This window comes from Simochromis diagramma, unplaced genomic scaffold (assembly GCF_900408965.1).
Source record: "Simochromis diagramma unplaced genomic scaffold, fSimDia1.1 OVJJ01000583.1, whole genome shotgun sequence".
NCBI classification, from domain to species: domain Eukaryota; kingdom Metazoa; phylum Chordata; class Actinopteri; order Cichliformes; family Cichlidae; genus Simochromis; species Simochromis diagramma.
In genome coordinates this window covers 1914321-1939609 of record NW_024387285.1, presented here as the reverse complement: position 1 = coordinate 1939609, position 25289 = coordinate 1914321, and the positions used below count along the sequence as shown (strand labels likewise).

The 25289-nt window shown below is 41.8% G+C and overlaps 2 protein-coding genes and 1 long non-coding RNA gene across 5 annotated transcripts in view; 1 reads left to right on the top strand and 2 right to left on the bottom strand.

Annotated features, from left to right (window-relative positions):
- The window catches only part of prkg2 (protein kinase cGMP-dependent 2), a 31639-nt gene extending 18809 nt beyond the window's left edge, over nt 1-12830 (bottom strand). Inside the window, exons 1-4 of one of the 2 annotated variants that reach the window (XM_040003625.1) lie at nt 12717-12830; nt 11396-11900; nt 4375-4541; nt 1001-1114 (exon numbers count right to left, since the gene is read on the bottom strand). In XM_040003625.1, coding sequence (XP_039859559.1) covers nt 1001-1114; nt 4375-4541; nt 11396-11892 — 778 coding nt within the window. In that variant the 5' untranslated portion in view covers nt 11893-11900; nt 12717-12830. Of the gene's footprint in view, nt 1-1000; nt 1115-1722; nt 1780-4374; nt 4542-11395; nt 11901-12716 lie in introns of those variants that run through there. The other variant, XM_040003626.1, reaches the window with a different exon arrangement.
- LOC120716196 lies at nt 2223-23785 on the top strand. Its single transcript, XR_005691838.1, has 3 exons — nt 2223-4435; nt 17849-17895; nt 19988-23785. It is a non-coding gene; the product is annotated as an uncharacterized LOC120716196 (long non-coding RNA).
- The window catches only part of rasgef1ba (RasGEF domain family, member 1Ba), a 113429-nt gene continuing 106485 nt past the window's right edge, over nt 18346-25289 (bottom strand). For both annotated transcript variants that reach the window (XM_040003627.1, XM_040003628.1), the window contains 4 exons: nt 23033-23128; nt 22437-22560; nt 21609-21681; nt 18346-19798 (listed from right to left, as the gene is read on the bottom strand). In XM_040003627.1, the coding sequence (XP_039859561.1) occupies nt 19774-19798; nt 21609-21681; nt 22437-22560; nt 23033-23128 (318 nt within the window). In that variant the 3' untranslated portion in view covers nt 18346-19773. The remainder of the gene's footprint in view (nt 19799-21608; nt 21682-22436; nt 22561-23032; nt 23129-25289) is intronic.

The following is a 25289-nucleotide window of genomic DNA, read 5'->3' as shown; positions in this document are numbered from 1 at the left end:
ATAGCCATTTTTTTTTTCATTTATGCTCAGTGAGCAGCTTTCACCGGAAACAACAAGGTGCCATCTTGAAACACATTAATCAGATTTCATAATATATTCATGGCTGTCATGCCCAAGGCCTTCTTCAAAGACGAATAACTGCCAGAGACCATTGTTGTATTAAACTTAAACACAGAATAGAATTGACAGTCTTCAATGGGCTTTCGGATTTCCTACTTCTTTCCTGTCCCACTATCAGAGCTCTGCTAGTTCTGCTCCGTACGTGTAACCTGATGATAAACTTTTAAACTGGAACACTGCGACGCTGCATGTAAAGGTACAGTCTGGGAAAAGGAGGAAATGGGACACTGGGCATTAGGCTTGCGTTACATTTGGTGTTTGATTTTGTCTGCTGCGTGGGTCGCGGGTGATTCAAACCCTGGGGCACTCAGTGTGTTTCAACCTTAAAAAAAGCGTCCTAAACACACTGAGCTCTGATGTAGTTTCACTCTCTACTGTACAAATTCAAAACAAGCAAAAAGAATTCTGGATGCACAGCCACATTAGATCCAGCTGTGCAGAAAATACTTACTACTTCTTATATTTTTTCTCCTGTTTGTTGACAAAGAATTTTATGAGAAGTCGTACATTAAAGGAAGAAAATAGAGCATAAAACATAAAACAGCAGCTTAAGTGCTCCTTGACATTAATCCTTGTCTTGCCTGTGGATTTCTGAAAGGATGAATAAAACAGAAATTCCCTGGTTTGATGTTTTTGTGGTGCTGGTGCAAACTCTTCAGGTGTTCAGCTGGCTTGAGATCTGGTGACTCTCAGTGTCACAAGATGTGCGAATCACTTTTCTGGTCACTGAACCATTCAGTAACCCCGAGTGCATCATCAGCTGCACGAAACCATCAGGGCAGAAGGCTTTCACTGGAAGGTAAAGGTGATCATCCAGAACCAGTTTGCATTGATTTTAGTGGGAAAAAGCTGTATGACTCTAAAACAGATTTGCCTTTACCTCGCACTGATGCGGTCCGCGTGCAGTTGTACAGAATGGCTAACTCCCCAAACGCAGTCCACACCGTTATCGATGTGATCAGTTTGTTATGCTGAAACACATCCAGCTTCCCATCTGCAAATATGAAACAAGGACAATCAATAGGTTAAATTTTTAAACCCCAAATTTAGGACACAGACGATGAACTTATCAGGAGCAAACTGAGTGACTTTTACATCTCACTTCACTCATTAAGGTCACGGTAATATCGTCTGGGTGAAGCTTCATTAGGTTTGTGTGCTTTTCAGGATTTCACCTGGCAGACGTGCCTCTTTAATATGCTGCTTCTCAGATTTATCAGGAAGAGAGAACATTTCCATTAAATTTCTAAATCTGCATATGAGACCAGAAACCCCACAAATGTCCCTTCTTTCTCATCTCCACTATAATAGAAATTGTAGCACAAATCATGACTAAAGAAGAGTTCTTTAGTCATTATAATTAGCAGCTGCTGATGTCTGCGTGAGTATTTAAAACCTCTGATGATGAATAATTATTCATCAGAGCTGTTTTGGTAACTCTTCACAGCACAAAACAAACGCTGTGTCGATTTAGCTCAGGTGCTGAAACGTCAGAGCTCAGCAGATCAACAAACCAGGACTCTGTAATCACTGAATTTTGATGCGGTTTCCTGCCCAGGGTGAGACATCGCTTTAACACCAGACGGCAGAAGAAATACTTACTTTGTCTCTGACGAGCAAATGTCAGTTACCGGCAGAGGACAGACCATTGCTCTGAGGCCGCGTGGTCTTTTAAAAATACACTTAGTTGCCTGGTTACAACCAAATATAAACTGAATTTATTAATACATGAATACATCTAAATGAATAAGAAAGAAAAGATGAGGGGAGGGGTGGGTAACTGTGAATGTATTAAAAATAAAGACGTAGTGGGTTATAGTGCATTTCACTCAATGTCCTTCCAAAATGAACTTTTTCTCTCTCCTGCCATGAATACATCACACCAGCTACATTAATTCAGTTCACTTCAGTTTTATTTATAGAGCAACAAATCACAGCAGCAGTTTCCTCAAGGTGGGCTATATTGAAAGTTAGAGACCCTACAATAATACAGAGAAAACCCCAACGATTACATGACCTCCTCTGAGCAAGCACTTGGCAAACGTGGGAAGGAAGAACTCCCTTTTAACAGGAAGAATCCTCCAAGTGAACCTGGCTCAGGAAGGGGCGGGGCCATCTGCCACGACTGGTTGGGGGTGATCAATCTGTTACATGTCGGTTTGTTAAACTTTTAAACTTGTATACATTTGTATATACCTTCAATCTGTGCCTAACAGTCCAACCAATCAGACCCCTGCTGTTGTTTTACTTTGATGTTATTGGCTCATTCTCAGACTGGCTGTAGCCAATGAAAGGAAAGATCTCACATAGACCACAAATGGTCTTCTCAGAATGACACGACACGCACAGCAGTCACTGCTCAGCTCCAATGAAGCCGCAGTCTGAAAGCAAAGCACCAGGTTCGTTTACAATTTTGTAGCCAGACTGGACTGTTTGAAACATTTCTACGAGCAAAACAACAAATGCCCCTTCCTGGCTGTCGTATAATCACATAGTAAAAGAATGGGATTTCACTGATTATCAAATTCGTGGCTGACGCTGATGATTTAGAGAAAAATTTACCAGAAGCCGGTGCAGTTATTTATTTATTTATTTTCATTCCTCGCCTCTTTTAAAGGGAAACAGAGAAATTTTCATTAAATAAATGAAGTCTTTTCTTTGAGCAATTAAATTGATGAAAATTAGACACATTTACTGACTGAAATATTTGCCGTTATGCCATCGACAGCCAACGAGATTTTGGTCTGTAGCGCTGAACTGATAAATCAGTGCATCCCTCCGTACTCTTCACTCAAGAAAGTACGAGAAATACAAACCCTAACCCTAACCCCCCTAACCCTAACCCTATTGTTTCAACACACTCATCGGGTGGTGTTTTATAAAACCCAAGCCTTGTTACACTTTGGACATCTCACCAACCTCGACTACACCGAGGCCAAATTCATGACCTCTGAGTTTTGTAATCGCTGCCTGTTCCCAATGAGAAAACACATTTCTCTCCTTTATTAACACGAGTGAGAAAAAATGTAAGCAGAAGACTCCCAAGTGGGATCTGCTGTCTGCACTTGTGTTAAATGTTCCGCAAATCCATTTATTTCTGTGTTATTCTTTGGAGAAGTGAAAAAGCTTTTTACTGGTTTCCCTTCAGTTCCTAAGAGAAACCACATGTAATCAACACTAAGTGAATGCATTTCAGGTTAGAAAAACACTGACAAAGAGCAGCAAAATAACTGGGAAAAAAATTCCCAGAATCAGCCCCAACAAAAGCAAAACAAATGTCTGAAGAAATGGTGGCGCGTTACCCAAGGAGGATGCACAATGTCCCTCATGCAGGTGCCTTTCATGTCCCTGTCTGGAAGGGCATCCAGCACATGTATATGTGGCCACTGTGGCGCCTGCATGTGAATAAGAGCAGCTTAAAGTAGCTTCTAATTGGATGATCAAACTTTCTGCCCTTCATCGTTTGTGCATGTGTGAAATCTGTACATTAAAAGTCAAATTGTAACTTTCAAAAGTAGCCCTCCATATATCCATTTTCATGACATTTGAGGCTTTAACAAAAACAAAGCACAGATGGTGCAGCTGTGCCGCACAACACAGTTAATTGACATCGCTTTAAAAACCCTTTGCCTCGACTCCTGTTTCTCTCTCTCCTCCTCCGCTTGCATCACTGGTGGGAGGGGCTAAGCTGTGAGGCGAGGAATAAAGGATTTAATCAAGTGAGAAACAAGAAATGTCCTTTAATCCAAACGCCTTATCAAAGCCAGGCCTTCTAGCAAGGGCACGTTCAAACCTGAAAATGATGCTCAACGTTTTGCTGTGAACATTTCTCCTCAAAAGGATGCGATAACGGGCAACAGGACAGCCTCCAAAGTTATTTGCTACCTCACCACAGCGTCTTGTATATTCACCCTGTTGTGTTTGAAAAGCATGCATACAGTGAGTGGGCTTCTCTTGGTGCAAAACTTGAGTGACCTAACAGGTTGATAACAAACCACCAACAAAATAAAAAACTACTCAAAAAACTTGAACGCAGCCCAGCTGGTGATGCAAACTGTTGCTTCCTCATAGCACATGGCTTCACATGTTGCTCTGGCTTCTCATTGGGCATTATGTGTCATATGACATCTTACACAAACGTCGGTGCCACAAGAATAAGCATGCAACAGTAAACTGAAGCAAGCGGTGGATGGAAGTTTATTTTTCCTTTCAAACTTAACTCCGGACTAAGAAGATGACAGGAAGCGAAAGTACCTGCCAGGACAAACAGATGGTTCCCAGGCTCTCCCTGCTTGATGACGTACTCTCCCTGCTGGTAAGTGTGCTCATACATGCACTCCACCATGTCTTTGATCTGCTGCAGCTCCAGCCTCTTCAGGTATTGGTTCTTGTTGAGGGCATCTGTCAGCAGCTTCTTTACACTGTCACAGACAGCAACAGGAGAGAAGTTAGAGAACCGAGCTTTACCGAGTGTTGCTGTTTGAAGATTAGAAAGCACAGTCTGTGTTCCCTGTAAGATATGAAAGAGTGAACATGACTGCAGGAGCAGTTACAGGCCCGCTGCTTTGTTTATCACTCGGAAATGTTTGCGTTTGTTTTATTGTTCTTCCTTTAGGAGATGAGAGATTCAGGAGTGAAAGTAGTGGAACCAAACTAAAGTCATCTTTCAGCTGCTTTTACTCCTGCACTTTATTTTGAATTAAGTAAATACTGCACGGGAGAAAAGCAAAGACGGAAAGAAGAAACTTTTACTTATCAGTGGAGAGATGACTTTGAGTCTTTCTTCACTTCCTTTCTTGGTTTTCACGTTTTCCTTTCTCCCCTTTCCATCTGTGTCTGTTTCATCCCTCAAATTATACTTTAAACACTGAAAACCATAAAAGTCACCTCTTATATATTTAACCAATGTGATCTTTTGTTTTCATGGACAGTTATTTGGAGTCTGATATACATTTAAATGCTGTAAAAAGATTCTACGGTGAGAGTAGTTTTCCTCAGAGGGACCGCTCACCCCAGCATCAAAGGTAGATGTTGGTGTTTTCAGTGCGGTTCAGTGCTTTCTTATGCTGTAGAACCAACCACTCAGTTCTTTGGAAAATAATTCTGATTAACATCAAAAAGAAATGATTAGAATATTAGCAGAAATTCTGTTATTTTCTTTTTTCCTGTTGAATGCACTTTTACATTTTCAGAACTCTTAACATAGTGACAAGCGCCTAAAACTGTTTCCCAACCTTATATGAAATTTGTACGCAAGTTAAATTCACTCACAGGTTGGAATTATTTCTTTAAAATCTGCGTTGCCATCATTCTTTATTAGGAGCTTAATCTCATCAAATTTTTCTAATTTTATAGTTTGATCTTTGTTTTTAAAATATGCCGTCCACATTTCTGACGGGTCACATGGTGCAGACCCACTCTTCATCAGACAGTTATGCAAAAAGTCCCCATATAAACAAACACAAACCAGGGGAAGAAACAACATAAATGAAAAATAGAAAAGGTATAAGAATAAATAATAAATATTTATTTATTTTCGTTTTTTAGGCACATGATATTAATGAAAAACTCATATACATATTAGAGTGGCTGTTTTTCTATGAATTGGTGTCTGTGTCTGTTTTGACTGGACATCCTCTCCGTGCGTGTTATTATCTGAAGAGCAGATGTGCTTAAAACATTACAGCTTTCTTGATGCAATAAACTGAAATTAGACTCCTGCAGAGTGTGAGCTTTTGATTTGACTTATTTTCTCCTCAACATCTGCCCCATTTCTTTCTTTCTTTCTTTTTTGCATATGCTGCAAACATCACCCGAGAGAACGTGCTCATGTCTAGATTGGAAATCCCTGGATTGACTTGAGTTGAAAACCACCTTTGTGTGGCTCTTAGCCTGATTGATGATGTGAGGGTAAGTGCAGTCAGATAAGGAAAAGACTCGTGTAGTCATGCAAAAACCTTGTTGTGATCACTTTAACATGGGAATTATTTTCTTTCCGTCCTCATGCTTGTGCCAGCGGATTCCTGTTGTTGATCTACAGCCGACAACAGGAATCAGCTGGCACAAGCATGAACTTCCTGTCTGCGGTGATGGGTGCTTACGTCTGCACAGCGACATGTGTAGAAAGAAAATAGTTATTGATGAAACCGACCCAAAGATTGCAAACTAGCTCTGCCAGACCACTCGAGTCACCACTTGCTCATCACTCTCCAGTTCATATGTGTATCATGTTTGTAGAGAAGGTAAGATGCCAAACTCTGACTGCATCGTTCTGCGATAATAAATCATCTCAAGTGACATCTGACTAAACAAAGTTTGTGGATTTTTATTGTTATAATGTAACCAGGTCTTAATTTCTGCAAAGAGATGTCTCTGCAGCCTCTCCACACCCAAGTAACTTGGACAGATAACCAGCCATGGATGGGGTCACTTTAAGTGAGCTGCTTTACTTGCTCTGCTGAAGTTTCCTTCTCCCACCACTGATTACACTTTCACGGTGAGTTACTGATCCGTCAGGCAGGACTCCCACATCTACATTACTCACCACATTTTAAATATTTTGTCTCCTGTGAAATGATGAGTATTCGCAGCCCCGGGGCTCCCTCCTGAAAACAGATCGAGTAAAATTGGGGAAAACATAAAATCATCACGAGCTGTCAAAGTTCACCGATGTGCATTTGAACAGCTGCAGCGAGGGGATGTATACGGCGAAGACATCATCTCCTTTGGGGAGCTGTGAAAAGGTTAGGAGGCACGGTTGAATGCTAACTATAGATCACGAGAGCGAGTCGGACCTCGGAGAGGCGCACGGTGCGAGAGCTGGGTGGTCTGTTTATCCACCTTATCGTGTGTGATGAATTATCACTCTGGGCTTCATAAAAAGAAAGCAGCTGACATGCAGCCCTTTATTTTTCAGCCAACATCCCTTCCTCCCACCTAGCTGTGTCATTACCCTCCAACATGTTACCGTCATTCACACAAGTGTTGCGTATCAAAGCCTGCCTACATGAGGGTACCAGACGGCCTCATTTACATTGGTTTTGGTTATATAATCCATGCTGGGCTTATTAGCGACACATGTTTTAAACATGAGGATCGCATTGAGAGGGAGGGAGACTGCATGCTATTGTTTATTCACTGCAGAGCTCTGCGTTCGGCTTGTACGATCTGAGGAACACTCACGATGACAAAAATCAATTTTACTTTCATGCTGGAAATCTAACAACACTCCATGTGTTCATTAAAAGACCTTTTAAGTTGTTTTGCTTGTGCCTGAGCTACTTATGTGTGCAGTAAATGATGGCACATGAGGGGGGGTGAGTTGGGTCCCACGTTTTAGTTGTTGGTCTCAGTTGGGTTTGATCACAAAGGATCTCTGTACACTCTTCCAGACCGCCTAAACAAATGTAAAACACGACTCAATCGCTCGGAAATTGCTGCATTTGCTCTTATTTAAACCGCTTAAGAACAAAAGCGGCCGAATGCCAAATCAGAGGAGCCGAGGAAACACGGGTGGCGTCTGTTACGTGGTCAGTAAAATTAAAGAGAAACAATCACATTGATGATGCATGAAGTATCTGGATCATTTGAAAACTTTCATTGACTGCTGTTGATCCAAATGAGATCAGCGCCACTGAAGATGACCATCATTAAGTTTAACCTGAAGCACAGACTTGGTGTCTAAGAATAAACGGCACTACAAAGATGATAAAGCTATTTTTAAGGGAAAGGTATTATTTGAAGATGAGGGTTGATAAAGCTGCTTCATCTGAAACATCTGCCTCTGTTTCTAATTTCCACAGAAATCTCAACAGACAGCATACTGATGGAAACAAAGTTTCATAGTTGTGGGAAATTGTCTCACATGGGCTTTTTGGAGCCTTTGATATTAGATTTTTGTGCTACATGTCTCAGGCTATTCACTCTCTTATCAAGTGTAAAATTGAATAAAATGGGCAGGAAGTCTTAAAGAGTTTGATAGAAATGCCCTCTGAGGTCCACATCAGTCATCTGCAGTGAGCTTAGCTAACAGTCTGAAAATAGAACATAGGTTATGGAAAGCTCAAATAGAGCACACTTATCACGTTTATCGTGCCTGTTTACAGTCCACTGCAGTCTGTACGCTCAGCCAATGAGCAGCTCTCATACATAAAAGTGTTATCGACCTTCAAGTGCATTTCTAAACCTAATGATTATAAAGGCACCGCTTCCTTCCTGAGGAAGGTGGTGTCCAAATGGTTATCTGGCTTCTTTATATTGCGTGTGTGTATCTGTGTATCCATATATAAACTAGCTCATTCATTTTTCATATGAACATATAAATAATGGACAACCAAAGCAATGTTAAAGGCAACTTTAAAAAATGCTTTTATCAAAGTTCAAAATGACCTTTAAACAGATTTATAAGAGAAAAGCTAAAAACTGTTGGGTGGCAGCCAGTCAGGATTAAAGCTGGCTGCACTGAAGAGCTGCGCAGCTGTGCAGCAGGTTTGATTTAGAAGGTTTTTAGATTGGTGGCTTCATTTATAAAACATAATCATGATGAATTTTTGTGTGACTAAAGCAGAAAGTCATGTTTGTATAACTCCCAACTTTGAAGTGGGTGAAAATCTTTTCCACAGTGTCCGTCTGCTCTCCCTCCCACAGCAGTGATGATCGAGCTTCAGTTCACCTCGGTGTGGGTAACTTTTTTTTTCATGACTGCTGGTCACTGGTTTGGATTTGCCAACCCGCCATTCAGTCCCTCAACGTGTGCTGCATGGTCATGCCTAATGACTGTCTGCTGATATTCAGGTTTCAGGTTTTTCTAACACAAAAAGGTTTGGGGGTTTTGGACACACTGAGATTGCTGTCCCACTGCTCTCTGACAACCACTCGCAGCAGAGATGATCAGGCTCAGTTCAGCTTATTGTTGCCAAGTTAGCGTCTGAACCTAGACACTCGGAAACCTTTCACCCCCCCTTCAGCATCTTTTTTTTAATTTTTAAAAAAGTTGCTAGTGAAAAATAAATTGGGCTCTTTCACTGTTGGGATGAGCCACACCTCCCTCTGTGCTGTTCAGTGAGCAGCAGCATTCACAGTTTGTTCACTGTGATAGAGGCAGCGTCCTCTCTGACTGATCACAGCACTATCGATAAACTTATGCAGTCGTATTTTGTTGCCAGACAACAAGATACGAGTCTCTGTTGAAGCTTTGACTAATCAGTGTGGATTACCAAAGAATCTCAAAAGCTCAAAACTGGTATTCAGGAGAGCAGTACATCACGGCCCACGGTTCCTCCTGACTAAGCCTTCTTGTTTTCTGGCATTTTATGAGTGGATTCTACAAGACAGGCACCATCAGTTTAGGTTGATTTGAGATTTATAGATGGCAGATGTGATCCGCAGCTTCTTTTATGATTTGAATGCAAGTTCGAACATAAATCGAAGAAAGTTTTCGAAATTGGGCTCCTGCTGTGTGTAGCAAAATCACACAGAGGCTTTAAATCCAACATGCTGGCAGTTTAACCAAAGACTGCAGATAAAAAATGGAGATGCCTACTGTTACATCGTTAGTTTGTGAAGACCCTCAGCAACTGAGTGAGGAATACTGACACTGCAGGTTCACACAGGACTTCTTATCAACGCGTGACCTGCTTTAACAGCCTTTGTTCTACTAGTAAAACTTAAGTAAAGTAAAACTTCAAACTGGCAATTGAGACAATAAACGTAATGTTTTCTGTCTCCTATACATGGGGCCTTTTTTGGCAGTGAAGTTGCCCCCTACTGGTCGTTGGAGGTTATATCTCCAGCAACAGTTGTAGTATGAAGATCAGCGATTGCACGACCGGCGCGTTTCAGCTTGCGGCCTTCATCGGGGTCATCGGGGTGATAAAGCTATAATGATTTTTTTTTTTTACTCTAAATGTTGTAGTTTTAACCTCTTCAGACTTTTTGTTCTTCTGCTCTGCCCCTACTGGCCATTACAAGGAATGCAAGTTTAGGTCACTTCAACAGTAGCTTTTCATTTCAGACCTGGAAGCTACAATAATATTAAAGGCCCTGCTTGTGCTGATTTCTCTGCCTGCTTCCAGCCACTAGAGGGCAGACAGGTCAACTATGACTGATTGGCCAAATTAATCTTCTTGTTTTGGGTGTCAACATTCAGTTGAGACATTTTTACAAATCATCATCTTACTCTTTGAGAGAAAGAGAAAAGGAAGATTTGCCTCACTGGCTTACTTTTTTTTTTTATTATGTCAAGCTAACATGCCCTTTAAATGTCCTCCTGCTTTTAGAGACTTGATCCCTTGAAACATTCTTAGTTCAGCTGACTGTACTAACTTGATATACCTCTTGTTGGGCTGGGACTTACTGTAATACAAAGTGAGAGCAAAGGTCAATAAAATAAGAAGACAAATTCAATTTGAAATGACAGGAAGGACGGAGCCCTGAGTTTACGTCATTTTCATTTATGCCTGTTTGCACCTGCTGGTGTGAGATAGTCACTCAGTGTTATTTCAGGTTGTGAACATGCTTCCTTGTTATTTATCTTGGACGGTAAGCATGGACTACATAGCAAGATATAAATGCACTTTTATATGTTCAACATCTCCAAAACCAACGTTAATGTGCTGCAGTAACAGCCTCAGCTCTTCTGGTTTCAGGATTTCTATCAGGTTTTATGCCCGTGACCACTAATGAGGCTAAATACTGGTGCTGGGTGCTAAATGCCTGTGGCTCATCCCAAAGGTGCTGGATTGGGTTGTGGTGAGGGTTCCTCCACACCAAACTGCTGAAAGCGTTTCCTTACGGGCCTGTCTCTGTTTCATCGTGTTGAAACAGAAGGAAAGGCATAAACAGTCTGGAGGAAGAATGATTTCTAAAAGTGTACTGTGCAGTGCGATACACAGCGGGACATTTTTTAATTCGACGCTCTGACTTTGACTCTATGGTGTGGGTCACTTCTTTTTGAGCCCGTGAAAAACAGAAAACCTCATGAAGACAGTTTTTTTTTTTTTTTCCTCAGCAGCAGTTGTGAAATCTTGGACTGAATCATGTTGTTTTTATAACAGACTTTTGTTGGACGTCATTAGCGCTAAAATCTTTGCTTCTTTGCCCACCTTTCACTTGCCACCCACACCTCTTTACGTTGCTTGCATTTTTAAAATCTCACCCACTACACCAGGATGGACTGAGCCTGAATGTGTCATGAACCTTTAGCTGGCTTCTCTCGCCGGCATATTTTTTCCTCTCCCTTTTTTATGTTTTTAACCTTCCTGAAAACACGTCTCACCTTGCATCCTTTGGTACCCGAGCCTTCTCAAAGGAGAACTTTGGCAGACCGCTGGAGTCGTAGGTTCTTGATGTGGGTTCGGCAGAGACCCCGGCTTTGGCGCCTTTCCTTCTGTTCAGGGTTTCCTTGATGCGAATGCTGAGGTTGGGGCTGCCCCTACTGCTGGCTTTGACTGAAGGAGGCCTCGAAGCAAGACCCGCCGATGCTCCGCTCTTCATCACGTCCTGCAGTTTGTTGAGCTGGATGCACTTACTCTGCAGCTCCTCGCTCATCTCGGCCAGCACTCGTGTGTGTTTGGCCAGCTGCTCCTGGAGACCTTTGATCTGCTGCTCTTTGACACAAAGCTCCTCATCCTTCCTCTTGCCCTCTCGCTCCAGCTCCTCCACCCGGGCCCTCAGGAAATCCAGGGTCGAGTTTTTGAACCCACCGCCGTGATCTTTGTGCGCACAGCCATCAGTGTGTTTGTAGCGCTTTGATTTCATTGAACCGTTCCCCATATTGGCACCTAGAGACAAAAGAGAGTCAAAGTTTGCTGTTATGATTTAAAAGCATCCTCCAACTGCACGATGAAATTTGGCACTAAAAGGGTCCGTCTGAGGACGCTAGAGGTGAGATTTCAAACAAAAGAGCTGACGCTGTGAGAGCAGAGAACACGAGAAAGACGGGAAGGGAGGAGAGAGAGATGGCAAATCAGTATTTAATGGTCAATGAGTGTGTCCTGTCCATTTATTATTCAGAAGGCAGGAAGTATTACATTACATGAAGAGTCACTCTGGTTGTGCTCAGACAGAAGCACGGTGAGAGGAAATGCTGTCCGGGGAGCTCATGACTGCAGAAATCAACAGAACGACTCCAAAGAGTGAAGAGCTGACATGGGGCAGAAATGTTGGAGAACAATCCTGTTTTTGTTGTCGCCCCCTCACACATACAGTAGACTTCATTCATGACATTCCTGCTGGGACGGTGTCACATCAGTCTGCAGCACTCCTGCACTTTATTCTGAAAATCAAACATACTGCTGTCTTTTGTAATCCTGTTTCGAAAACCTGCGAGTGGAACCACCCCCGTTTATTCCTTTACTTTGGTGCTTCAACTCTTTCACACACTGACTACCAAGCAGCAGTGTGACAGAGCAGACTCAGAGCAGAGGCAGCACCGTGCTGTCTTTCACCGATTTGACACATTAAAGGTTGATTCTCGCCAGTTTAACTAATTAAACCTTCCAAGGGGAGCGCGCACCTGCAACTTGCAATGCCTAGTCATTCTCCTGCTGGGAGTGAAGCCTGATGTGCGCAGTCTCAGACAAACTGTCCGCACTCACCTGCTTAGTTTTCAGAGCCTTCAGAAGAGCCCGGAGGTTTTTCGGAGTTAAATGAAGGAACAACGTGTCCGTGGATCCGCGCATCAGCAGAGAGGCGCTCCACCTGCTCGCATCCTCTCCTCCCTCCGTCTCTCTCTCTCTCTCTCTCTCTCTGGCTTTCATCACAGTCTGTGCGGCGCGTTCTCGCACGCGCGTGCGGCGACCGGGTATGATTGCCAGGTCAGGTGTGAATGACGTCAACCGTTTCTACACTGAATATATTGATTACTTGATGTGCGTCGTTGACCCCGATCAATTAAAAAAAAATTATATAATTATATATAATATTTTTCATTTATCAGAAAGCTTTAATTAAAGCGATTAAATAAATTGATTCATTAAATTGTAAATTCCTTAAAATTACAGAAGGCCAATCAAAAAGAGTTTGGTGAAGAAGTGAAAACACTACATGCACTATGTGTAGCCCTGAGAGTCATCCAACCGTCATTTCAACACATTACATATGTGTACTTCGTTGTCACCATGAGCCATGAAATGTTCCAAATTTATTTTGAAAAGATAACAGTAGATTGAACAAATGCCAAAAGATTAACCCTGATGGAAGCATCTGGAATTCAACAAGTGAAGGGTCCAAAAGGATGCTCAGTGCTCCTGAGAAGTGACTCATTTCATACAGACGCTGAACGTCTCTGAGAGAGGCGCCATTGTCATTTCCTCCAGTTTGCTCCCGGTTTTAAGATTAAGATTACAAACAAACAGAAAATGAAAGCATTGACTCAGTGAAGGAAATGGAACAGTTACATTACTGTCATGTCGACATTAAAACGCTGTACTTGTTCTAAAACATACATCCACATGTTTAGATGCCCGGTTTCAGGTAGAAGAAGCAGACGTAGACCCCAAAGCGCTTTACAATCACTCGAATCAATACACTCAATACTTTTCCTGCTTCGCTATGATGGTTATGCTGCCTGATATTCGCCTCTTTAACTTGTGTTACCAGATTAGATATTGGTTAGATAAATCATCTTATTGTGTTATGATTAAGTTCTGCTTTAGTCACGGGGGCCACCAAGGAGGGGGCATGGGGGGCACTGACCAAGCCCCAAAATTTGCTGCCCCCCTAGCAATACTGTCCTATGTTGGTAATAATTTTAATATACCTGTATGTGCTGTGCCACGCCAATATTTTTAGTGGCCCCCATATGCCACCCCTATGTAAAATTCTGGAGGCGCCCCTGGCTTTAGCACTTCACATATTTGTAAGCAATGTCTGCACCGGCTCACTTTAAAGATGCGTTAAGTATTTTTGTCCACTTGTGGGCAGTGGTGCAAGAGGCAAAAACAGCACCTGATACAGTGATATACACCAGCTATATTATGATTTACTCATGTTTCTGACCACCTGTGGTGGAGGTCTGATATATGGTCCACAGCAGCTACAAGGAAGGAAAATATGTCTCTCGGCTGCCCCACTTTCCCACAAGCTTTAGGGGAAAATATTGAAGAGAACAGATTATGGAATTGTTACTGTTTTCAATGCTGTTATTACATTTTTCAATAGCACAGCCTTAAAGAAATACAACAAAAATCATTTGAATGGGTTAATCAGGTGATGAGTGTAAGTACAGGCTCATGTTCTTGTCTTGGTCTCTGTGCGGCCGTGTTGTCTGTCTAGCTTAAAGTCTAGACTTGAAGCTGCAGTCCTTCACACCAGCAAATGATTAATTGGTTTTCCTAGTGTGTTTGTGCATGAAGCAGCCTCGCCTGCAGCAGATTCCATTGACAGGCACAGAACAATAATGGCAGGTGGCCAAAGCTGATTCATCTGCAGCACTCGGGTCACAGCAAAATAATAATCCAGGTCACTGACTCCCAACCTGAGCCTGAGAGGAATCTCAGAGGCCGGCTGATGATCTGAGGACGTATGAATGAGCAAACAGCTTCACAATAAAGGCGTTTAGCTGATATACACCTCCTCCCTGTGCTGCAGTAGGGCTTTAACAACATGCTTGAGGGCACTCTGGCAGGACTCATCATCACTTTGTGTTATTATTGAATATTTTGGCAGTATTGGGACTCTGCTTTTAAACCCTGTGGCCTCACAGCAGGAATGTGTGGTGTTTGGGTCATCCTCACCAGCTGTAGTTATGAGTTTCCTGTTGTTGTTTACAGTGTTTCATAATCACAGGAGGTTAAAAGTACTAATACTATCTTTGTAATTACACAATGAAGAATGTAAAAAACACGTTACCAGGGTCAGCTCAAATGGGTTCACATGTGCACTGCTGATCTTAACTTTATATTTTTTAACAACCCCTTTTCCTAAAGAATCATTGATTTTCCTGGGATGCGATTACAAATAAGCACGTGTTCTTATTGCCTCGTTAAATAAAGATTGTAGGGGACATTGCACCATCTAGTGGAGCAAATTTGCATCAAATGGAAGTACAGCTTGGCCTTGATTCAACTTCAGTTGATATCTCTTTCACAAAGTGCAAACTGGTTTTGGTCATAACATCATAATGTTTTTTATATTCTATTGAATATTAAAGTCACAGACTTGCAGAAAACACCATTTACTCAAACTGCAAGAATATAATTACCTGTTAGGGTCATTACCTTACAATATAAATCCATATATGTTAAGGTACCGTATAAATAACATTGAATTAAACTGTCAATAAGTAACTGTTAGGTTAATATTCCTATATGAAAAGATTCATACATTAATAAGACATAGTTCTCACTTCAGACTCCAGCAAAAATTATTATAGTTAATTATTAAAAGAGGTGATGTTCTCACTTTCGGTCTGGTAGCTACAAAAAGTGTTATTTGCTTATAAATGCGTAATAACGCAATTTGATTCAATTTTATTTATACAGTGCCAAATCACAACAACAGTTCCCTCAAGGCACTTTATATTGTAAGGTAGACCCTACAATAACACATACAGAGAAAAACCCAACAATCATATGACCCCCTGTGAGCAGCACTTTGGCGACAGTGGGAAGGAAAAACTCCCTTTTAACAGGAAGAAACCTCCAGCGGGGTCGGGCTCAAGGAGGGGCGGGGCCATCTGCTGGGACTGTTTGGGCTGAGAGAAGGAAGAAAGGATAAAGACATGCTGTGGAAGTTAGACAGAGATTAATAATCAGGTGTGTGTTAATGTTAACCACATGAAACCAACAACCAAACAAAAACATAAAGCTTAGTACATTTGAACGACAGCAAAGTGAGTATTTAAGTTTAACTTTATTGACATTATTACTGTTAATAACTGTTTATACAGCTTTATTATCTAATAACTCGTGTTCATTAATTACATGGGGCTAAATTTAAAATGTTCCTCTGTAGTATTACTCGTGTCACGTGAAACATAATAACATAAGTATAGTCTAAACGTAAAAGGCAATAATCCCATATTTTTATACTCCATAGCAAAGTGTTGGATTATTTGGAGAAAAAAAAATCTTCTTGTTACTCATTACATCCGGTCAAGACTGGAAATTTTCTCTTTAGTTTTCTTTTTCTTTTGTCATGTGTAGCACAGCACAGTGTAATATCATCATAGTGATAATAAGCGCTGTGGTTTAATAGTTTTTGATGCAGCATTGTGTGTTTTAGCTCTACTTTAATCACATCTAACGTGATGCTTTTAGGCACTAATAAAAAAACAACTTCTGTATGTTGCACTGTCTGAATCTGTCTGCATCACTGAGTGATGGGATACTGTTGGCTACACTGTGATCTAAAACGCCATTTGAACTACGTTTTAGGGCACTTTGTTCATTTTAAACATCATAGTGAATGGATTGTAATATTGGCTCGTTTTCTGTTAATAGTAAAACGAGATGGGGGGGGGGGGAGAATCTGGGTAGAAAAAAAATGCTGAGTATGTCATCCAGGGATTTTTTTTTTTTTTTTTTTTTTAAGCGCACAAAGTACCTTTCATTGTCAGTTGTACTTCCTTAATTTGGACACTAGATGGAGGCAAATATGCATTCCTATTTTCTGTCTCCTTGCACAAATTCCAAAGTGAAGAGCAGAAATCACAAGCACATTAGCTTTTTTGTTTCTTAACTCAGTCCTTTGAATATTACTAGGTTATAATAATTTGTGCAATATTTGATTGATTTATAATTTTGTAAAGACGTTTCAAAGGAGAGCGATAATATGCGTCTTAAATATATGTGCGTGTAAATGTGCGTTACATTACGCGTAGATTAGATGTGCAGGGGGAAAAAACACGAGGTGCTGGTTTGAGTTTAATGTGAACGTTTACTGTCAGCTTCCCGGGAACAGTTGGTTTGACATTCTGCAAAAATAACGAAGAAGAAGCCAACAAGCATAAGTAGAAGGGATGTAGTCATCAGTTATACACCTGTTCATTCCCTAAGGTGACGAATCTGCTTCGAAACAAATTCATGTCGTGTCAGGCGAGAGATTCGACAGTTTTCCACCAAACTGGAGTCATCCTGGTACCAAAAATATGGCACCAACATTTATTTTAGTTCAGTTTATTATTTACCACATTGCACCACATAACTGCTGGGCCTGAAGGTGAAACTCATGCTCTTACTGACCGCTGGAAGAGCATGAAATTCACCCGTTAGTAGAAGCTGAATCCCAAAGCGTCTGTCCACCATGACCCCCCAGAACTGATCTGAACTTCTGATAGTAACCCTATGTAGTAACCAGTTCTTAAAGTGCATTTGGAGATGCCACCAAAATTGATCATTTAAAAATAATAATAATAATATGAAGGTGGCACAAGAGCAGCACCATAACTCAAGCAACAGAACGATAAATATTTAAGCAGTGCTGACTGCTGACTCTTATGTGACTACCAGCGATACTAAAGTTAAAAAAATCACAACTCTGAACATTAGCCTTCGTTTTATAGCACTCATTATTACCCCTAACATTACCCCCATTACTCTGTGAAAAGTAATTGGTAAATATCTTTTTAAAAAAATGCTTTTTAAAATAATCTGTATTATGAAATGATACTAATGCATACAAAAAGAAACGTGATTTTATTTGAAGAAACGCAATGCTCTTAATACTGAGTTTTCAGAGTGAGAATAGTGACAAGACCAACATTTTACTCTTATTTTTCTTACGTTAGGGTACCCGGTGAGGCCTCGGCCACCTGAGAAAGAAACTCCAAAGTTAGTAAGTGAACCTGTAAGCTGTGCTGTCTCATTGCTGTTCAAACTCTTCCAAAATCACAATGTGCTGGACGTGTACAAGTGAGGCCAAAGTGGAAGTGACTTAAACCTGCATCATTTCTGGTGGCCAGCAGGTGGCAAAAAGATCAGATGGTATAGACGTACATAAGAAAATGATCCTCTTAGTTTTCTTTTTTAAAAAACATTTATGGCCTCAAGTGATAGTTTCAGTTATGATTAAACACAATATTTATTTTGGAAATGATCGTCCAATTTAAAGTTAAATAGACAATAAAGCAGTGTTTGCTTTGGTTACCTTGTCTCTAACCATCAGATTGTGCACAAGATGGTTCAGAACATCAGAATGTGAGCTTGGCTATGTCCATCTTTTCAATACAGTCTGTGGTCATGAATGCATTTTCCAGAAACAAAACAAACCCACAGAAGTCACTGATAAATTTAAGCCTTTTATTAACTTTTCTCTTTTTAAACACAACTAATTCATTCATAAACATTCCTCTATTCCATTGTAACAGTCCAAATACAAACGATGAGCACGGGGAGAGAAAAAGGAACATACAGTATGTACACAACAAACTACAACAGCACTGTGCGTTGAGGGAGAAGCAGTCAAGGCAAAGCGGACATCAGTCAAAAATATTCAACTTCATACGCTGAGCTAGTACCTTGTAAAATAAGTGTCTAATACAAACTTATATAAAAATATTAAAGTCAGGACTACTTATGCACGTTATGTACCTAGTACAAAATTAAATAACAATAAAATAAGCGTAAATATTGGCATGAGGAGATAACGCAAATGTATAAATAAAACATAGTGGAAATGTACTTTATTATGAAAAATAAAAACAAAATGGACATAATTTAACCAGAAAGCCTCAGTTCACATTATTCAGCTATTTTCTGACTGGACCACCAGGGGGCAGCACCGACACATTTTTTCTACGAGAGCAAGGTGGCGCAGGAACAAAAGGAAAGTATGAATGAGAGTCTAGAGGAGCATTTCAGCATAGATAACTGGGAACAATAAGAAACAGACATGAAACCCCCCACCCCCACCCCATTTTAGCTCACTGCTAAAGGCCTCTGTACGCTTCAAAGGCAAATTTCAAAGCATCCAAAACTCCTGAAGCTTACTGATGCTGCAGTTCCTTTGAAGCATACTGGAACCATAATCATGTCAAGACAAATGACAAATGAAATGTTACTTCCTGCTTCAGAAAATCTAAATTTTACACAACACAAACAAGAAAAACGACTTTTACATCTTTTCTCAAACGCAGCCAGTGCCTTCTTGTTTTCCTTACGTCACAACAAAAGCTTCAGAAACATGAAGTGAAAGATACTTGGATCTGATACAGTAAAATAATGTCTAGCTTAATGGTAAACAGTGTTATAGGTTAAGGTTTGGGTTCTCTGTACGGAGAACGCTGGCTTGTGGAACCCAGAGTAGCGTTTCTGTTGCGTTAGCCAACCAGCAGCTAACTTTGTAGCTTTAGTGGGGAGAAAAATAAAAGAGGCGGGGAAACAACAGCCCCAACTTTGTTAACACTCACAGGTACCCTTTTTTTCTTTTTTTTTTTTTTTTTAAACTGTGAGGGTTTGTATTGTTTCTTTATAAAACAAAGACTATAAAGTCATACAAAGAGATGAAAAACAGCTGTCCTGAAATGTACAGCACAAAGAGCAAGAGGGTAAGGAAAAGCAGAGCTGGGGCGGGACACCAAATGTCCTCGCCAGCTGAAGCAGAGATTGTCGTTTCCCTTCCAACACGGGGATACTTTGCTTGGACAACAGCGATGCTGACGGGGCACGCGGGCTCACTTGTTGGGTTCGACGTTATTCTGGTTTCTTCAGAGGTTTAGACCCTGCTTAGCAGAGTGGATCTGTGGGGCAAAGAAAGACAGCACCGTTACAATCTGCAGACTTTCATCACAGCGATGTTTAATGATTGCAGTGCTCAGCCTCTTGCAAAAATGGCTGAGGAATGTGAAGCATGACTGTGCAATTCATCCTTAAGAACCTGAAACATTAAGGATCCTTAATTTCTGCTCTTTGTCAAATTTTTTTTACAGTGTACCAACTGCATCTTGGACGACTTCCATGAATGTTTCCCTTTTCCCTGCAGGATGGATGCTTTTAATACGACAGATTTCAGCAAATCTGCTGGAATTTTACAGTCCTAAGGTCCAGCACAGCGACCGCCACAGCAACAGTCTGCCTTTAGTGGATTTCCAGGTGTAACGTGTGTGGATGTAGGGGGCGACGGGCAGCGCTGGGCACGGCAGCACGTTCTGCTGACGCAGCTCGGCCGGAATAAAGTGACAGATCGTGTCGCAGTGGAGGCAAAGCTCAGGGGACAAACAGGGTTGGCAGGCGCTCAGGAAACGTGACCACACACACTCAAACACACGCGCCCACACACACACACGTGCACACACACACACACAGCTAAGTGGATTCACCCCAGCTGGGCTTAACCCAACACTCGCAAGGCTGCCGATCCAAAAACCTGCTCTCACCTTTGACCCCTGCCAGAAGATCTGATTCATACGTCTGTCTGCATGTGGGTGGCTGCGCATGTGTGGGGTCAGCTTGGCGATCTGAAGCATGGCTGTCACGCTCTGAGTCATGTGGTCACTGTTCATACATACTTGGTGTAGTTTTGCATCCACATTTTAAAAAGAAAACTTGCAATCAGGTCTGTGTGAGAGCAGGGTGGAGAAGCTGCACTGGCATTGTCCTTCATATGGCAGAAGTTTCAAAGCTGCCTTTCTTTGGACACTTGGGAGCAGAAATAAGGCCAACGTTGCTGCGAGTGGGGATGTCTGCTAGCGAGTTTAAATTTTACTTCCTTTCATATTGTGCCACCTACCCACCTCTACCTCACAATGTAACTTAAATAAGTTATAATAAAGGCTAAAAACACCCCAAATGTTTTTAAAAAATGGCTTTTGGAGCTGGACCAATCACTGCTGTACTTCATTAAAGGCTCAAAGAGGAATTCATGAGTTCATCTGCTAACAGAATGAGGATTATCCTGTTCTTAGTGTGAACCTCTAGTGAGAGCTGCAACATTAATGCGAGTCCAAAGAAAGGGCAGAGTGTTTTCTCAGCCATCTGTTGTTTTTACAGCAATTTCTTGTAGTTTAATAACCGAAAACTTAAAATCCGCAAATTTTTCACGGCCACATAAACGAATCTGATCTTAACAGTTCTCAGCGGAGAAGCGACGCATCCCTGACTCAGTTCGTGTCAATTTAACTTCAGCGTGTGGTGCTGAAGCGAGAGGAAATATCCCTCCGTCAGCTCTCTGGGGCTTAGAGCCACCTGAACAAAGACATTTTTCTCTCATCCATCTTCTCACACACACACAGTACTGTGTGACAGGAGGGTATGGCGTTATTGCGCACATAAGATGTAATTGTGTGAAAATGACTGATGTCTTTACACGCGCGTGTGCAAGCGACGGCGTGGCCTGGAAGACCGATGACAGCCTCTGTGTGTGTTTAATGCATTTATTGAGTAGCGTGAGGGGTCAGCCTCACAGCGTGACCTACATCCCTCTGGGTGTGCCTGGTCAGCGGGGAGAGCGGGCAGAGGATGCGGGGTGACAGCCGTGATTGAAAGACTCGAAGCCCCTGAGGGTGAGTGTGTGTGTGCATGCAGAGTGAGCGGGGAGGGGTTCATACACACCTCAGAGACTTCCATCTGTCCTTCTCCATGTTGTTCTCAGGACCTTCGCTCTCGTATGATGCCAGATACAGAGCTGCAATGAGAAACGGAGCGAGATCATTCAAAGCTGTGACACTTATATGCCACCTTAACCCATTTTCCCCTCACTCTACTATTTTCTGTAGTAAATGCTGTTGATACTCAAAGCTGATTGGTCAGTTCAGACAGTGCGTTTCAGAGTCGGGAGGATTTTACTCCCCGTCGGTCTCTGATAACGCTGCGATAGGAGCCCGAGCCGGTGACGAGACTTTGAAGTGGATTACAGGAGACTGAGACTATCGGTGCCGCTGGAGCACGAGAGGTGATAACGAGGTGTGTGTGGATCTGAGGATTAGTCTCCGCACTGCTATATTATTATGATTAAGGACAAAGAGGCGGAGGGCACATCATTTTGCTTTCTTCTGTTTCATTCCACACCAACGCTTTATCATTACTGACACAAAGTAACAATTCTCCCTATTAGGGATTTAAAGTAACAAGGTTTGCTTCCTTTGTTTTAAATCTATGACTATCTTAGTATAATTAGAGGTGTTTTCTGAGCTCGTGTAAATGTATTGACATGTATGGCTTTGTCCATTTATTTCCATGTTCACAGACTTGAAATCAAATGGTACGTGCCCCCCAAAAACGTTACTACACAGCTACACAGGGGAGGAAAAGCACAATTTTTCACTTGTATAGATAAAGTGTCAAACCAAGCCTTGATTAATGTCTGTAGCTTCATATTTAACATGGACACATTGGTTTCCTTTTTTATTTAAGATAACCTTTAACGTTCAATGAACTCACCGTCTTCGGTGAATACCGGAGCGGTCAGCAGGTACTGAAGGATCTTGCGATCCTTCTCAAACGGACACTCCACTTTCTTCCAGGTCATGAACTCACTCACTTGTTTGGCGAGCTCCCAGAATTTCTGAAACACAGTAACGACACAGGTTGGTTATTCAGAAGGAATCGACATGTTTCAAACGAAAAGACTGCCTTTGAATGAGGTTAGGGGTAGCGCCACACTGCGGTACTCGTCAGCTGTTAAGAAGTGTTAATGTGTTCAAATACACTTATTTATTTCATAACAGGGCAGGATACAGACGTGGTTCAGCAGCAGCAGCCTATTTCCAAGGATAGAATCAGTCCTTAAAATAGTCTGATTTGGGGTAGCTGTGACCAGCCACGAGTGGAACTAGTGTTTGGTCACTGGTCATCATGGAAACACAGCTGATATTTGCACACTCAAGCCTTACTTCTGCATTTCCCAGCAGTCTTTAGAGAAGTGGTAGTAAACAGCCCAAAATGTGTTTCCATGTGTAGTAAATATCGCGACGCTGTCTGACACTGAAAGTCATGTGAGGGGAATCTCCCGTTGGGAAATATCAAATTCAGTTTACCTCAAAGTTGATGTGGCCGTTCTGCAGCCTGTTGGCACATCCCTCGTTGAGGAAGTAGATGTCTTTTATGAGCAGGCTGAAGAAAGGGATGACAATCTGCAGGGCAACGGAAACAGAAAGGGATTTAATATCAGCGAGCAGATATAAGGGGGATTTCCTTATGACTCGTAGGTGTGTGCTCTTTTCTAAACAGCGATTCAAAAAGGATTACGGTTCACAAAGAGGATCTCTGCTTCACAGGAGAAACACACAGTAAAACTCGCGAGTTTTCCAACTACAGAAGTCTGTAGCAGGGTGTAAAAATACAACCTGTAGCTAAAAAAAACAGACAAAAAAAAAAAACAGCTAATGGGGAAGTGAGTCTGAGGTAAAGAGGTCAGTTTTCCAGAGAAGAAGAATTCCCCTTAAAAGCCACTTAAATAATTCATTGCCATAACTTACAATGATTTAGGTCACTGCATGTCTGTCTGCACACACACACACACACACACACACACACACACACACACGCTGATGTGGAGGAAATAAGGAAGAAGCACCAGCAGGTTGTAAGCTGGTGGGTTATTTAGAGGATTCAACTTTCTGGCTCACATTTATCATCTGATACAGCTCATAAGCAAAACATGTTTTATACTGAAGGCTGCTGTAAAGTGGCACACTGACCTATAAAACTCCTCAGTCTGTCACCTCTCTCCTCACTGTCCCCACCCAACATTAAACATTCATGGAGCTTTCAAAGGAGCAACTGAAGGAGAAGCAACACACTGAGCTCTTCTTCAAACCTCCATTTGTGTTGCACTTTCTATTATTCATACAAAGTCACTGTGTCAGACGTTGTACTTGTACAAGCCGCCCACACCCTTTGTTTTTAGTTCTTCCCACAAAATCATTTTTCAAGCCAAGCCAGCGAATCTCGCTCATGTGCTTTTTGTTCCTCGTGTTCTTCTAAAGCTGCTCTTGGCCAGCTCGGATTGCACGCCTGTTTGTGTGAAATTATGTCTCCACACCATCCTTTGACAAAAGTTGGGTGCAGCTGACTTGCATTTAACGAGGCCTCAGTGAAGTCACAAAGTCAGAACATCAAGTACAGCGAGGGGTCTGCAGGGGCAGGATGTTTACAAGAGCCTGCCTGTGTGCGTGATCTCAGGGCTGTTGTCATACACACACGCGCACGCACACACGGGTGCGCGTACACACGCACACACACGGAGAGTTTAAAGAAAAAAAGCCTGCAGGAGCTGAAAGGAAGTCGTTTTCACAGCTGGACATGAGAAGGTGTTAAAGGCCTGGAAGCCGAAGGGAGGCTGGATTTTGTAGCAAAATGAAATCTACCTTAAGTTGATGAAATGTGCAACATTCAGATGACTGAATCAACCGAATACAGTTGCTTTAAAATGGGGATTGCAATTGGTCCAAACAATTAATCCACAGCTATGTCGATACGAGCAATTATGAAACCGCTGACAAATTAAGAAAACACTTGTAAGCTTGTAACAATCCAGTGTGCTGCTGGGAAACCTTGGGTTTATAACATCCATGTGGATCTTATTTTGAAGCCTTGATAATACTCTGTTGATGACATGCAGACTGAGAGCTGGATACCTGACGGCCAAGTAGTCGTTCCTGGTATATCCACCTGAGTGCATCGCTCGGACCCGAGCAGGCGCCTTCCTGAGCATTGTCGCAGACCTTACCACCACATCAAGTTAAACATTAAACTTTAAACCTTAACATTAAACCTAAGGTGTCACCCTGGCCTCCCAACTCTCCACATCCGACCTACTCGATGCTCGGTCGAGCAGTTCTCTTTGTATCGTTTACAAGCATGCAGCTAGGTAAACATTACATCCGAGCCGAGGGTCACACCGTTAATGGTAGAGGCAATATTTATTCTGCACAACTGTGTAGAAGATAATAGTTCTTACATACAAAAAATAGCGCTGCAGGCGAGGGAAACACTGTGTCAAATTTTATTTTGTGGTGAAATGACCCTTTATTGTTTTAATTAACTGTCTCCATCTGATTAAAACAAGTCTTAGAAGAAGAGCATGCAATGCAACTTTGTCCAAACTGGAGCTGTTGCCACATTCTTCCTTATAAAATATCTCACAATAGTTGCTACACAACCAAACACGATCCACCGAGTCTGGTTTAGATCAGCTGTTCGGCATTTTGTTAACATGTTATTTCAAGAAAATGAGCCAACATAGCAACAAGTGTTGGATCCTTAAATCTTTTCTGTCCTCACTGCAAAGAA